Here is a 13697-nt window from a genome sequence, read left to right as displayed (position 1 = left end):
AGTAATAAAGATGAGTATAAATATTTGTCAATCTAGATCTATTTCTAAAAAAGCAGTTTAATAAAATACTTCGAGAAAGTTGATATTTAACCCACTAAGGTAATAAATTAATCCTTCAGCCTGTCATAAACCTTTTCGTTTTCTTATATCCGCTTTCTTCTTCCTGTAAACATTTTACAAGTAAAATAATATATTTTTGGAGTTTTACGGGACTTTCAGAAAATTTTCTTACAAAATAATATAAGAACGCCCTGATGATATATTTTTTTTAAATCGACGTAAAATGAAGTAAATACAAAATATCTAATCTGATCTATGTTCATTAATCCATATTCTTCATCAGATCTTTTAATTTAAATTTTCAATTTTTTATTACATTTTTAAAGTGTTCATAATTAATTTTAAAACTAAGAGTAGATATAGATTTTTAATTATTTTAATTAACGTTTTAAAAGTAGGGTATATTTTCTGTTTTTATAGTAGATTTTTAACATAACGATTCCTTATTGATATATTAACTTAGGTTGTCGTTAAACATAACAATCGGATAGCCAAATTCTTATTCTCAATGCACACGAGTGAAAGAAGAAAAGAGAGCGGATGTAATAAGAACGATAAAGATAGAATGAGTGAAAGAAAAGTAAGAAGAGGGGAATGAGTAACTTAAGTGATAGAGAGGGGAGAATCACGATTTTTGAACAGCCGCTGCAGCAATGATATACAATATCACTGGCCGAGGATCAAAACTCGAGCTCACACGAGCTAGGAGAAATATGAAGCAAACTACACGATTCCACTGATAATATATTATATATACTAAGTACGACTGATTTATATGCAGTTGAAAAATATTGCCTGAAAGGTCTCCCTATTTATATATATATATATATATATATAGGTAGGTAACGTTATGAGCAGCTTGGAAAGTACCTTGTCGCTGAGCTCTAATTTATTTCTCATGCACCAACAAGAGGAACATTAATTTTGTATTTAGTAGATTGAACTGAGATCTATTAGTAGGTTGTTTTTCGCCAACAGATCTGCCGATATTTATGGCTCCCCACTTCTTAACTCCTTTACTATTATTCTTTACCGCAATCTCTACATGAATTAACTTAAGTGTAATATATTCATTTTGTATTTACAAATATACATATCATTATTATACAGACCAATTATAAAACAAATAAAAAATTGTAAACAACAATATAATATGAAAATGAAAGTAGACAATTTCTTACTTAAGTTATATATTAGCCTACGGGCCTGTAATGTACCATTAATATTATAACGACTATAATTTTATGTGCTTCGTCGGTTTAATCCCACAACATTTTTCAAATTTTTTTACTGAAACGATTCAAAATTTATTTTCGTGCATAATGTGTAATAATTTTGAAGTTAAAATATACCAATAATCTATTTTTAATGGCATTAAGGAAAATGTTTTACTCTCCTTAAACGCCCAGCGTAGATTTTTTATAAGTCGTGAAGGACAATATTATAAATATTAAAAAATGGAAGTGTGCTCATTGGAATATTTGTAAAGATGTGTATATAGCTTCTCTGTAATTAAAAAAAATATATAAACAAATACAAGTAGTTTATGTAAGAATGTGTATTATATTATTAATTGTTTATATTATATTTATATTGTTATAAGAGGTTTATATCATTGGCAATAAATATTAATTTACCGGATGATATGGCAAAATTTTGAATGAGTACAAAAAAATATGTCATGATATTGTACCATTAAATATCAAATTTTCTGTTTCGCAATAAAGAAAGAAACTTTCAAAATAAAACTTCATTTTTTCAAAACATTGATTTCTAAAATTATCTGTTTTTATTGTTATGCAATCTGTGACTAAGTTGTAGTATCCCTCTTGTCTATTATTGAACAGTGATTCCATAACAAAAAAAAAAAATTAAAATGCAATAAGTTGTAATTTTATTAATTTTTATGAAAATTTGATTAAGTTATTAAATAATTGACAACCAGGTTGTTCGGTTGGATGAGTTAATAAACTTTGAACCGGCAGTTAAGATCGCCTGATTTAATTGTTGGTAGTTTTTTAAGGGACAATAAAAGGTAAAAAATGTATACTCCTAAAATCTAAACACTTATGAGAACTTTTATGTTTATAATTAATGCTATGGTTACGGATGGATTTCACTTTTATTCTCTGTTTGCTTATCTTGTTGTTTTAGAATTATTGAAAAATTTCAGCTTACACAATAAATAATAGTAATTTTTTATTATTGTATCAATAATGGTAGTCTTTTATTCCAGACATAGCCGTTTTGTTTTCTATGGAACGAATAGAGTTAATTTAAAATTTAAGGTTTTTTATTTTGCCATTTATTTTGGTACTAATCCAAAATTTCAGGCAAAAACCGGTCGGTAAATAAATAACCAACAATAAAAGTCGCCCATCAGTCGCTTCATGGGTCACAAAGCTTTTATATATATATATATATATATAATTAAAATATTTATATAATATTTATATAATTATATATAATTAAAATATTATATTTTATAATATGTTATATATATATATATATATATATATATATATATATATGTGTGTGGTTGTGTAGTTTTTCCGTCATAGAAAACGTTATATAACTTTAGTTAGTACTGTTTATCTATATAAGATTTTCATGTTTGTTCTCAGTTTATCTTAAATAATATTATAAATCATTGTTTAAGTAAAAAATTAGAAAGTAAGTAAGATTGACGAGTTTGATATAAGACATTGCATACATTATAGGCATCTAATTTGATTTTTTATCATTTTTTAATAGCGTGAATAGATTTACGCTTATATTTAAAATAATTTTATTATTTATTAATTATTTTACTTAAGCTATTATTACTTAGATAAAAATAAAAAGTGCTGCTACATTATTGTAACTCTCTTCTGAGTTAATCAGAATTATTATCCGAAGAATACAGGTACTTATAATGCCTCTGAAGAATCTCTGGAAACTTTTGTTTTACGTTTTAATATTGACATATATTCAGTATTTTATATATATGCCAGTTTTTAAATAATTAATTTTATAATACTTTATCGTTTGGTAATATATCAGTAGAATAGTAATATTTTTTTCGATGATTACGCGCCTTAAATTTATTGACCTTATTTCTAAAACAAAATATCAACAACAAAAAATTAGTGCTGATCATTCAGTTAATTTATATGAATATATATATGTCTAAGTAAATGCAAAACGGTATTAAAACAAACATAACGAATCATTTTACCCATAACATTAGTTTAGTTAATAAAATGCAATCACTGAAACATTATATAGTTAAAACTTTGATTTGCCGTTGCCTAAAACAAATCAGTCAGCTTTAATTGTAGGTCAAAAATCCTTATTAAATGTAATGGTACCCATATTACAAAAACGATCTATTTAAAAAAAAAAATTAAAAAATTAGTGACACTACTTGTATTTTCATTAGTTCGTTTATTTCTAGAATCGATACTCTCGTAAATAGATTTTGTATGTTAAGCTCAATTAATAAAAGTAGTAATACTAATAGTATAAAGATTGTGTTTATTGAACCAAAATACGTTGCATAAATACATTACAAATAAGTCATTTATTATTGTTATTGATCATTAAAATAATAATTTATAATAATATTAAATTATAATTGATGAATATATAAATATATTTATAATGATTATTACAAATAATAATAATAGTAATCTCTCGTTCAGCATCTAACCAACAATGGAAGTGAGATTTACGAAAGTTATAAAGTAATATGCATTCAAGGCGTTTTAGCTAATTATTACGTTCAACTAGCCGTTTGAACGCAACAGCTACTTCTTTTTAATAGCCATTATTTTTTTAAAAATCAATACTGAATATCTTAAAATTAATTCCTACGATTTGAAAAAAAAAAGAATTGTTGTATGTATGTTTTCTTGTTGTGTGTATGTGGGTGCGCGCAAACACACATTCACACACAAAGTACTTGTAGCGCCTACAACCAGTTATAACGAAAATAGTTAATTGTTTATAAATTATTATTTATATTTCATATAAAATTCTAAATTTCAGAACCGATTTACTCATTAATAGTTCATCCGATTAAAAAAAAAAGAATTCATTGTTGTTTAATGTACACAATTTTTGTATTTAATATTTATTTACATTTTTTTTTCATATTTTTATCATGGATAGGAAGCCTCTAAAAACTTTGTTACTCGGAACTATACTGTAATTTGTGTATTTCCATCATCATAAGTTATATGGCTAAGCAGGAAAAATATTTACATTTACAAAATTGGTCTTTATTTAAAAAATAAATAAAACAAAAAATTTACTTTGTAAGCTCATTTAATAAAACAAATCATTATTCCTTCAATTTAAACTATTTACTACTGATTTAGAATTATTAATTTGAAGAAATTCATGTAGTGTTGAATTTTTACTTCAAAAAACTGCCAAAAAACACAGTTAATCATTCAAAATTAATTTTTTTTTTTACTACATAAATAACAAACGCATCCAAATGATATACATACATCCAAAAATAATTACTACATAAGTGGATAAGCATACTCACACGCCGTACAGTCTCTTTTTTACGTTACCTAATTATGATCTGAAACAATTTTTCTTTTTAAAAACTACATTTTTTATAATACTTTCATAAAATTAGTTTCAACTTATGTGAAATTCTCATCTAACTGTAGTTATACAAAATAGTTTATACACACCTGCAGGTCCTAGTGCTGGTACACCTATAGCTGGTTAGTGTTCTCCGCATAGTTTTCTAAACCAAAATGCTCATGTGCACTAACATAATTTTTAATTTATTTCTGAATTAATTTAAATAAAATTACAATTTATAAAGAATACTTAGGAATAATGTACCGTGTAATAAATTGCATAAATCGTAAAGGGTTAAAATATAATTATATCTAATTAATTGTTGAAAGGAATGTGGATTTTAATAAAATTGTTAATCAACGCTTGTATTAAAATTGACAGATAAGATATTAAAAGAGGTTTATATCGATACCAGCCAGTAGATAATGTATTTATTTATAGCATTTTAATGTGGCGGTAGACACGGTGTTCGGTTTCATTTGCATAAACCGACAAGTGTCATGCCAGTTTAGAAATGTTGTAGACCTGAGTCCAGCCCGGGCGGTTTGATTTTATTGTAAACTCTAAGCTCACACTTATACTTTTATGAACTTAACATATATTTATGTTAATGCAAACACTGAGAACTACATTTTAACTAGATTATATATGATATCATTTATACTTCTGCCGATAATAAATTTACACTTGTTCATAACTCTAATAAAATTATCTTTTATGTGCATCATCGTGGCTATATTTCTTAAATAAGTGCAGAACATAAAAAACTTACTGTTGTGCGCATACGTATGTAATATGGTAATATAAATACATACTTGTAGTTCCATACTAAGTGCCATGGATAACGCTTTTTCCAATTTTTAGTTCTTTTAACAAAATTTGTATTTTACTGGAATTTTTTGTACAAGGTAACAATAATAATTATAATTTATGCTTTAATGTTGCTTATTTTCATACATATTAAAGTTATTTTCGTATAATATTAACAAAAGAAGACAAATCAGTTGCTATGTCCTGTAATCTGTCTGTATTATTTCTGAAATTTTCAGTTCCAGTATTTTTTTACGAAAATCTAACGACTCCTTCACATTCAACAATTAGAAAAATTGTCCTAATGTTTAACGTTTTCAGTAAGCATTATTTTGATTATGTGTAGGATTCTATCAAACCGACCTTAAATTTCAATCTTTTTATTGATTTACAAGGACTTTTTTAAACCAAAGATTTTTGGTGTTGCATGTAATGCATTCCCTTAATTATTTATTCAATTTATACTGTATATCATTATTCAACTTTTACTTAATTAGAAACTGTTTTTTTGAACTATACATAAGACTTGGAAAAACTGTTACTTTTGTATCTACTCTATTTCAATATATAGAACTGTAATGTGCTTGTGCCAAATAAGAATGTGTACTCAAAGAAAATAGGCAAGAGTTACATTGAAGAGCATTTGGCTTGGGTTTGTTATATCCCAATGAAGCAAACAGACAAACTATTTAAGAAAATGTTAACTATGTTAAATAGTTATATTAATGTTTAATAAAAATAAAATTTTAATTATTTTAAAGTTATAAAATAGAACTGAATAATCATTCTCAAAACTAGGAAATTATTGTTCAAGTAAGGAAGTAAAGATGAACAGTAATAAATTTAATGGTTAAAGTAGTTGTAGAAACAAAAGCGGCAAAGATTATCGGTAAATTCTTCTTTTTTTGGCATTTTTACTTCTTCGGTCTTTTAGGACGCTTTAACGATATAAACCCGACAGTTTAACGATATAAACTCTTACTATGAATTTTTTTTAATATATATAAATTACTGTATAAACTCTTTAAACCTAACATTACTTAGATCAAAGAACCGTGCGGAATTTGAAAGTTATTAAAATAACAACTATGAAAAAAATCGTCGAGATAGTGGAAAGCTTTGATGAAGAACAATAGAATCAATTGAACCCGGAACGACTATTTTAAAGAATGTATGGAAGGTATTGAATATTCTAGTTGGTTTGAAGAAGCATCTTAAAAAATCTACAAACCAAAAGGACAGCATATAAATAAAATGTAAAATATTCAATGGACTATTTTCACATTCTTTCCGGTACCTTTTTACTCATCAGAACTATAGTTTGAATGCATTTTATTAAAAGTTTGTAGTGAAATTATTTTTATTACTTAAACTTACTGGGATTTTAAATATACTGGATTAAATTACTGGGATTTTTATATAAAAAAATTGATTAGTCAGGTATTATGTAATGATAACAGGTTCCTTTGTATTGTAAATTATTTCTGTATAATGATGTAATTTTAAAACGAGGGATTATAATAAACAAACAATAATAGATAACATGCTTGTGATATTTTAACTTAGAAACTCATGCGTATCATACATAAATGTACCCATTAGCCGAAATAAAATATGTTGTGCACTCACCCTCTTGGTTGAGACCGTGCCCCCCGCTCTCCTCTACAAACAAAGAAAAACAAGAAGAATCAGAAATTGTGCATTTTACAGACACCTTTCAGCCATATTACAAAAAAATGTTACATCACATCTCCTAATTTTATTTATTATTTTTTTTAAGAATAATTGTGTAAAATTGGAAATATTATAAAAAAATGAAAATAAAAATTTGTTTATTATTTTGTTTTGTACTCGTAGTAATGAAATTAAGTTCATTTTTAAAAAAATGAAAATGATTATTCATAGAAACGATTCGTTGACATTCTGTTTAAAATGTTTTTTGTAAAAAGGAAATGTACAGAATATAGTATTTCTACTGTAAATAAGATTCTTTTTTTTAATTTTATTACCTTTTTTATTACTTTAAAATAGTACAATTTATATCTTTACAGTTTTTAGTTAAATTGAAGATTATTACAATTAAATTGATTTTAATGATTTCAATATAGTGCTCTTTTTTTATTCGCTTATGTAACTACAGATAACTTTTTCTTTTTTTTTATAATAATGAGTTATGAATTTTTTTACCATGTAAAATATTGCCTAAATTGAGAGGGATTGGAGCTTAGAATATTCTGGTTGAAAACAACAACGCTTCAACGGTCGCGGTTAGTTCAAATCAATTATCAATATTGCTTAAACTTTGCTCGTTAAAGATATATTTTGATAAATCTTTTTTTAGTTGAAATTATTTAGTAATTTATAATTATTATTTGAAAATTAATCAATTTTTAGTTATTCTATGTAATACATTATTAGTAATTGTTTGATTATTAGTAATTTTCTTTAGAATACGTATTTAAAATTTCTATGAAAAGTTATTCTAATTTAGTATTTTTTTCCGTTCGTATTTTTGTTGTAATCCACGTTGAACACAGGTATTTAAAAATAAAATAATATATGCTCAGTCTTTAGTAATATTTTTATATATTCCTTTAAATTTTAATTACTATTTGTTAATTACACCACACTGCATAAAAAAGAAGACAGGAAAACACTTTACCATGCCTTAACTATAATATTATTTTAGACTACTACAAAATATATGTTATTGAAATTTTCGTATATGTTCTTATCGTATCGTTTTAAAACAGGAATATTGGTATTCATTTTATAAAAAAGAAATTATTTACGTAAAAGTGTAACTGTCTATTACGACTGAAATAAATATTATTATTACTTATCAAGATAAAACTAAAATAGCGTTTTTTGTTATGAACAAGGTATGCGCACAAAATACGAGTATTCATCTGAATTTCTGTTAACAGAAATCATGTTAAAACGTTCGGTTAAAACAATTTTTTTATTATTTTTATTTACACCCATCTCTTTTTAAATTTGGTATGAATATTATTTTTACCAAATAATCAACTGATTTCAAATAATCACTAGACCAACCCCAGTAGGTTATTCATATTGACTATAATAGAACGATCTGATTATTATTACCATTTAATTTTTTTTTATAACGAAAGAAACATTTTATTGGGTATGAAAAATGCTAAGCCACATCGGAATTCGAACTCAGAACTTCCGGATGAAAGGGGAAACCACTTAGATCAACCGCGTAACATATTTATAGTATATTATGATTGTAAATTATTTATATTAAGCCTGAGTTCCGTTTTATAATTTTAATAATTTAGTTTAACAATTACATTTTTAATTTTATAAGAACTGACTGAAGTTTTTCTTCAGTATTCTTATTTAAATAATATGAGTACTTTATACTATATCATAAATATATAAGCGTATGATTGTTGTATCTATACATACGCTCGTGTCAGTGTGTGAAATACGACAAGTTCTTTGTAGTGGTGCAATATACACACGTACGCACAAACACAGATGTATTGTACGTATTATGTGAGATAAAATATAAAATGGTTGTATAGTTATTAGATTTTTTTTGTTACTTATTTTAATAGTATCAATTTACTTTCACTTTGAAAATGGTGTAAAGGCGTTAGAAAGGCTGTCTGGACGAATATAGTGCAATATTGTGCAAGTACAATATACAGTTTTAAAACCCATCCTGTTGTGCACCATTTATACTTAGAAGAATATCTTCATGCAGTGTTCTTACTTATAAAAGAAACAAAATAAAATGTCTGTGCTTAACTAAAATATACTTAAAATAAATATAAATTTAACGATGTAACCAGTGTTTCAAACGTTTAAAATTATAACATTTACATAATAATGGTTAATTGATAAGGCGAAAACTTTACTACACACAACGAAAAATTTATTAAAAATAGAATTTAATTCTATTACCCACAATTATGTTATTTTTATATTACCACAATTGTGTTATTTCTTTATATTGTGTTACCCACAATTCATTTATTTAAAGTTTAATAAATTTTTACCGAAAATCACTTTATTCTGATTACATACCAGTTTTCTAAAACTGTTTATTCTTTTAATTCAAAAATCATCATTCCCAAGTTTATAAAATTTTGAACGATTGCATTTTGTTGTTACACGTAACAATGAAAAATTAAACTTGCATTTGTAATGATTTATAATGTAAAAATGTTGAAATGTTTTAAATGGTTTAAAATGTAAAATGTTGATTTAATATTATATTATTGGTGTAACATTTCTCTCGGAACTTTGAATAATGATATAAATTAACTGTTGACAGATTTTAGAGCATTAATAAAGAAGATTTATTAATTCTTTGTGTAATAATTACGGTAAAGTTTTATATTTGTTTCTCTTAATTTTTAAGTTTCATTTAATTTTACTCATATTTATCTTTATTAATATTGAAATACTCTAATTTTGTGAATTAATATTTGTGAGTTTAATCATTTTTTCCTTGTTCCTAACAAATTCTTTAAATTTATATGTAATTTTAATATTGAAATATTTTTTTTTCTCTTTTCCGTAGGGAAAGGAAAAGCTCCCCCTACGGAATGTTTTTATTTTTACCTGATAATAACATTATTCCCGTTAATAATATATTAAGCTAAATTAATCTTTTTTTTAATTTCCATGCAACCGCAGCTTTTTTTGTAATTTTCCTTCTTAAAATATTTAAATAATAATTCTGCTATTCAAAATTCTACCATTAATTAAATGTATAATTTTTCACATTTTTAAACTTTACCAAAGTCTTCATTATTGGATTGTTAAAAATCATTATAATTTATTACTTTAATATCAGAAACAGAAATAAATCCGGATTCAATGTACAAGTCCTTTAGTAAACAATTTAATCTAATTCCTAATTTTTTCTAGATGTGGTTTTATTTTTTTAATACCGAAAGTCAAACAGTAATTTTCATAAAAATTGAATAAATTTTATTTGAATGCATTTAAGCATTAAAAACAGTTTGTTTTTTAATGGTTCCCAATTTTCTTCACAAGAATAGAGTTGAGTTCGGGTGCTTAATAATTATATAAATAAATGGGTCCTTTTATTAGTAAAAAGCATTCGTTTATTAAGATAAAAATAGTTGAAAGAATGCTATCCTGACAGTTTTTTATAATCATATAAATTACAAATTTTTCTTATAGTAAAATTTTAAAATTAGCTCGAAAAATTAAAAATACCTGTTTTAAACAAGTTTGGTTTTGTTTTTAAATTTTAATTCATCTCACTTTGTAATAAAAAACAGTTCCGGAACAAGGATGGGTTATTAAAAACAAATTCTACAGTGGCCGACAAACTTCTCTATGTTTTACTATACAACTAGATACCAGAAGCGATAAGAAAATAAAGATAATCAATATATAAAATAAACAAAAATAATAATAGTAATAATAAAATTGAAAAACATTTTAATAATAATCATTTAATATTAGTATTATAATTATTTACTTAAGCAATAAACAAATAAAAAATGTACATTTTATTCATGTATATATATTATACACATGATTTAATAATATTATTGGGATGTGCCGTGCTTATCGTATCGCTGTCATTGAACTCAATACACCAGTAACCGAGTGAGTGTAGGTATATATCACTTACAAACATAAATAGAACATGAACTTTATGTACGAATCAATCTATTATTAGTTGGCTAGTCAAATAGCAAGCCGGCGATTTAGTGAACTACTAGACTTGTTTCTATGAGTCTGACAACAGCGCATTATCTTCTAATTCTGATACAATATCTCCACCGAAAAAAAATGTATACTAGATTTATTTCAATACGATTTCGTCATTCCGAAGTTAATTGTTACGTAATATTTATTAAATTAAAAAAATAATAAAAATAATTGTTATTACCTATTATTTGATTTACTCTATTTTTAATGTTGATGATACTTTATTAAGTTTTTAAAACTTCCTATAAAACGAAACTTGTATTGATATCATTATGGTATAACAGTTATCGTACATTTAATTGGCACAGTTGTTAATTATCTATCCAACTTAAGAAAAATCGATCTCATGACGAATAATGATTTTAAATTATTGTAATAATTTTTGTATACTGTTAATGTTTGTAAATTGAAGATTAAGATATAATGTGAAAACAATCACGCATGACTCTAAAAAGGACTGTACCACTCTCCCTATCACAATGTTGTCCAGTAAACAAACGACAGCAGCGCCCCTCGTTTAGATAAGTACTATTATATAACTACTGATTAGAGTTGGTTAAAAAATGGCAGTTTTTACTCGGCATGTAGCGAATGAGTTTTAATTTTAAGAATTGCGATAATGACAATAATAAAACGTATACTCATTCATGGTCGTTCACCTGCTTTTATTTTTAAATGTGTTTTTTTGTAACAATATTATTTATTTATTTTTTTATGTTACTAATCGAAATAGTTTTTATTATTACGTTACTGACTTGGATTTGCAGATTTTACGCTAAATAATTAGGAAGAGAACACTCAGGGGGTTAATCTAATAATTAAAATATATAAACCAACGAATTGATTTCGTGAAATAAAAGACCTTTTATTCTTATTTCAATCATATTTATTTATCATTCAGCGGGTTATTTTATCTATACGCGCACAAATAACTTTATTTTCAATGTCATTGCTCATTGTATCATAAAAAATCAATTATTTTTTTGTAACTATACTATGTGATTTTTTTTAAATAATATAATAAAATATGTTCTAACATATATTAGTGAGGCAAGCGTGTAATATTTAGCATAAAAATGTACGGTTTTTACCCACAGATAGGATAAGATTAACCATATAGGTATATTATGTTTTATATACCACTTATGTATAAGTTTTATACATTGTCATAATGCAAAGTAAATGATGAAGACTGGTATAGTTAAAACAAGAGCATAACATATAAAGGTGCCGCACCTTGTACCTATCTGAATGAATCAATAACACGAGAACACTCGGCAAAGAACATTATTTCACAAGTCACACTAAACAATATTGTGTAGTCTACAACCTGACTTGTCAACTTATCCATATTATCGTCGTATTGTGACAACATTATTAATAAATAGATATGTTTAAACTTACTATGACTTTATCAAATAATCATAAATGTTTACGCTTTATTTCTTATTATTAAATACGTTTATTTATTTATTTTTTTAATTTTAAGTTCATTTTATTGTATAGTTTGATCATGTGTGTGATTGATGTATTCATAATCAGTTTAATTTGAGCGCCTAACAGAAAAATAGAAAATTAAATTTTGATAAGCACACGTGAGCGATAAATTTACAAATTACGTTTTTCTTAGCCCTGAAAGATTGATTCAAATGTTCAAACCCCCTACTATACTGTATCTTTCGATTACCAGAAACCGTTTATACCTCGTAAAAAACATAGTCTTTATTTTATGCTTATCACACAAAATTTCTAGTGTGAATCAACTAAATGTTTTACAGTTTATTTGATTAATTCCATATTTCACGTAACTCCGTGTAGGAGACGAGAATCAACCTAATTCTCGGTTGATTTGTCCATTCCTGGTGGAAAGATAATTTTGGTTGCAGTTTATGCAACCAAAATTATTTTGGATAAATTATTTCGGAACTGTTCCCTATCTCCTGGAGGTGGATCCTGAGCTTTCCTCTTGACAAAGTTATCTTGTATTGCGATTTTCTCCCAGGATGGATCGTGCTCACAACTTATCGCTTTTTTCTTGTCCTTGATTTCTTCTTCTTCTGAGAATCCTGAGCTTACATAGCCAGAGTATGTGTTGATAATCGTCGGCGGAGTATTTTTTGGGTGAAGCCTGACCAACTACCCTTTAATAAAATAAAAAAATATGATTAATTACATCCAACAACGTTACTCCTGTTCTGAATATCAAGAAATAGTTTTCAAAAGCTATTTTGCGTCATTTCTGAAGAAGAGTCGGTTTAGATTGAACATTTCAAAGAATATCCCTGTAGCTTGGAAAAAGTATTAGATTGAAGAAAGAATAATAATGGAATTAATCGTCAATCTTCCAAAATAGATTTATTCAATATTATAATGAATACTCAAACAATCGTGGTTTAGAATTCAGGAAATGGTCAGTTATAAAAATTATTATTAGTAATTAAAGAGATGTACGTTTCTTTTTTTTTTTAAATCTGAAAACGCAGTTGTAGGACTTTCCCGACACGCGGCTTTTTTCT

General features: G+C 25.6%; 1 protein-coding gene across 1 annotated transcript in view; it reads right to left on the bottom strand.

The window, feature by feature from the left end:
* sv (paired box protein shaven) overlaps positions 1-13697 on the bottom strand; it is a 395488-nt gene that overhangs the window by 303772 nt on the left and 78019 nt on the right. Inside the window, exon 3 of the mRNA XM_075360504.1 lies at positions 7084-7116. Coding sequence (XP_075216619.1) covers positions 7084-7116 — 33 coding nt within the window. The remainder of the gene's footprint in view (positions 1-7083; positions 7117-13697) is intronic.

The sequence above is a fragment of the Lycorma delicatula genome, chromosome 3 (genome assembly GCF_047948215.1).
Source record: "Lycorma delicatula isolate Av1 chromosome 3, ASM4794821v1, whole genome shotgun sequence".
NCBI lineage: Eukaryota > Metazoa > Arthropoda > Insecta > Hemiptera > Fulgoridae > Lycorma > Lycorma delicatula.
The sequence above is the reverse complement of the archived record's forward strand: the minus strand, read 5'-3'. Positions and strand labels throughout refer to the sequence as shown.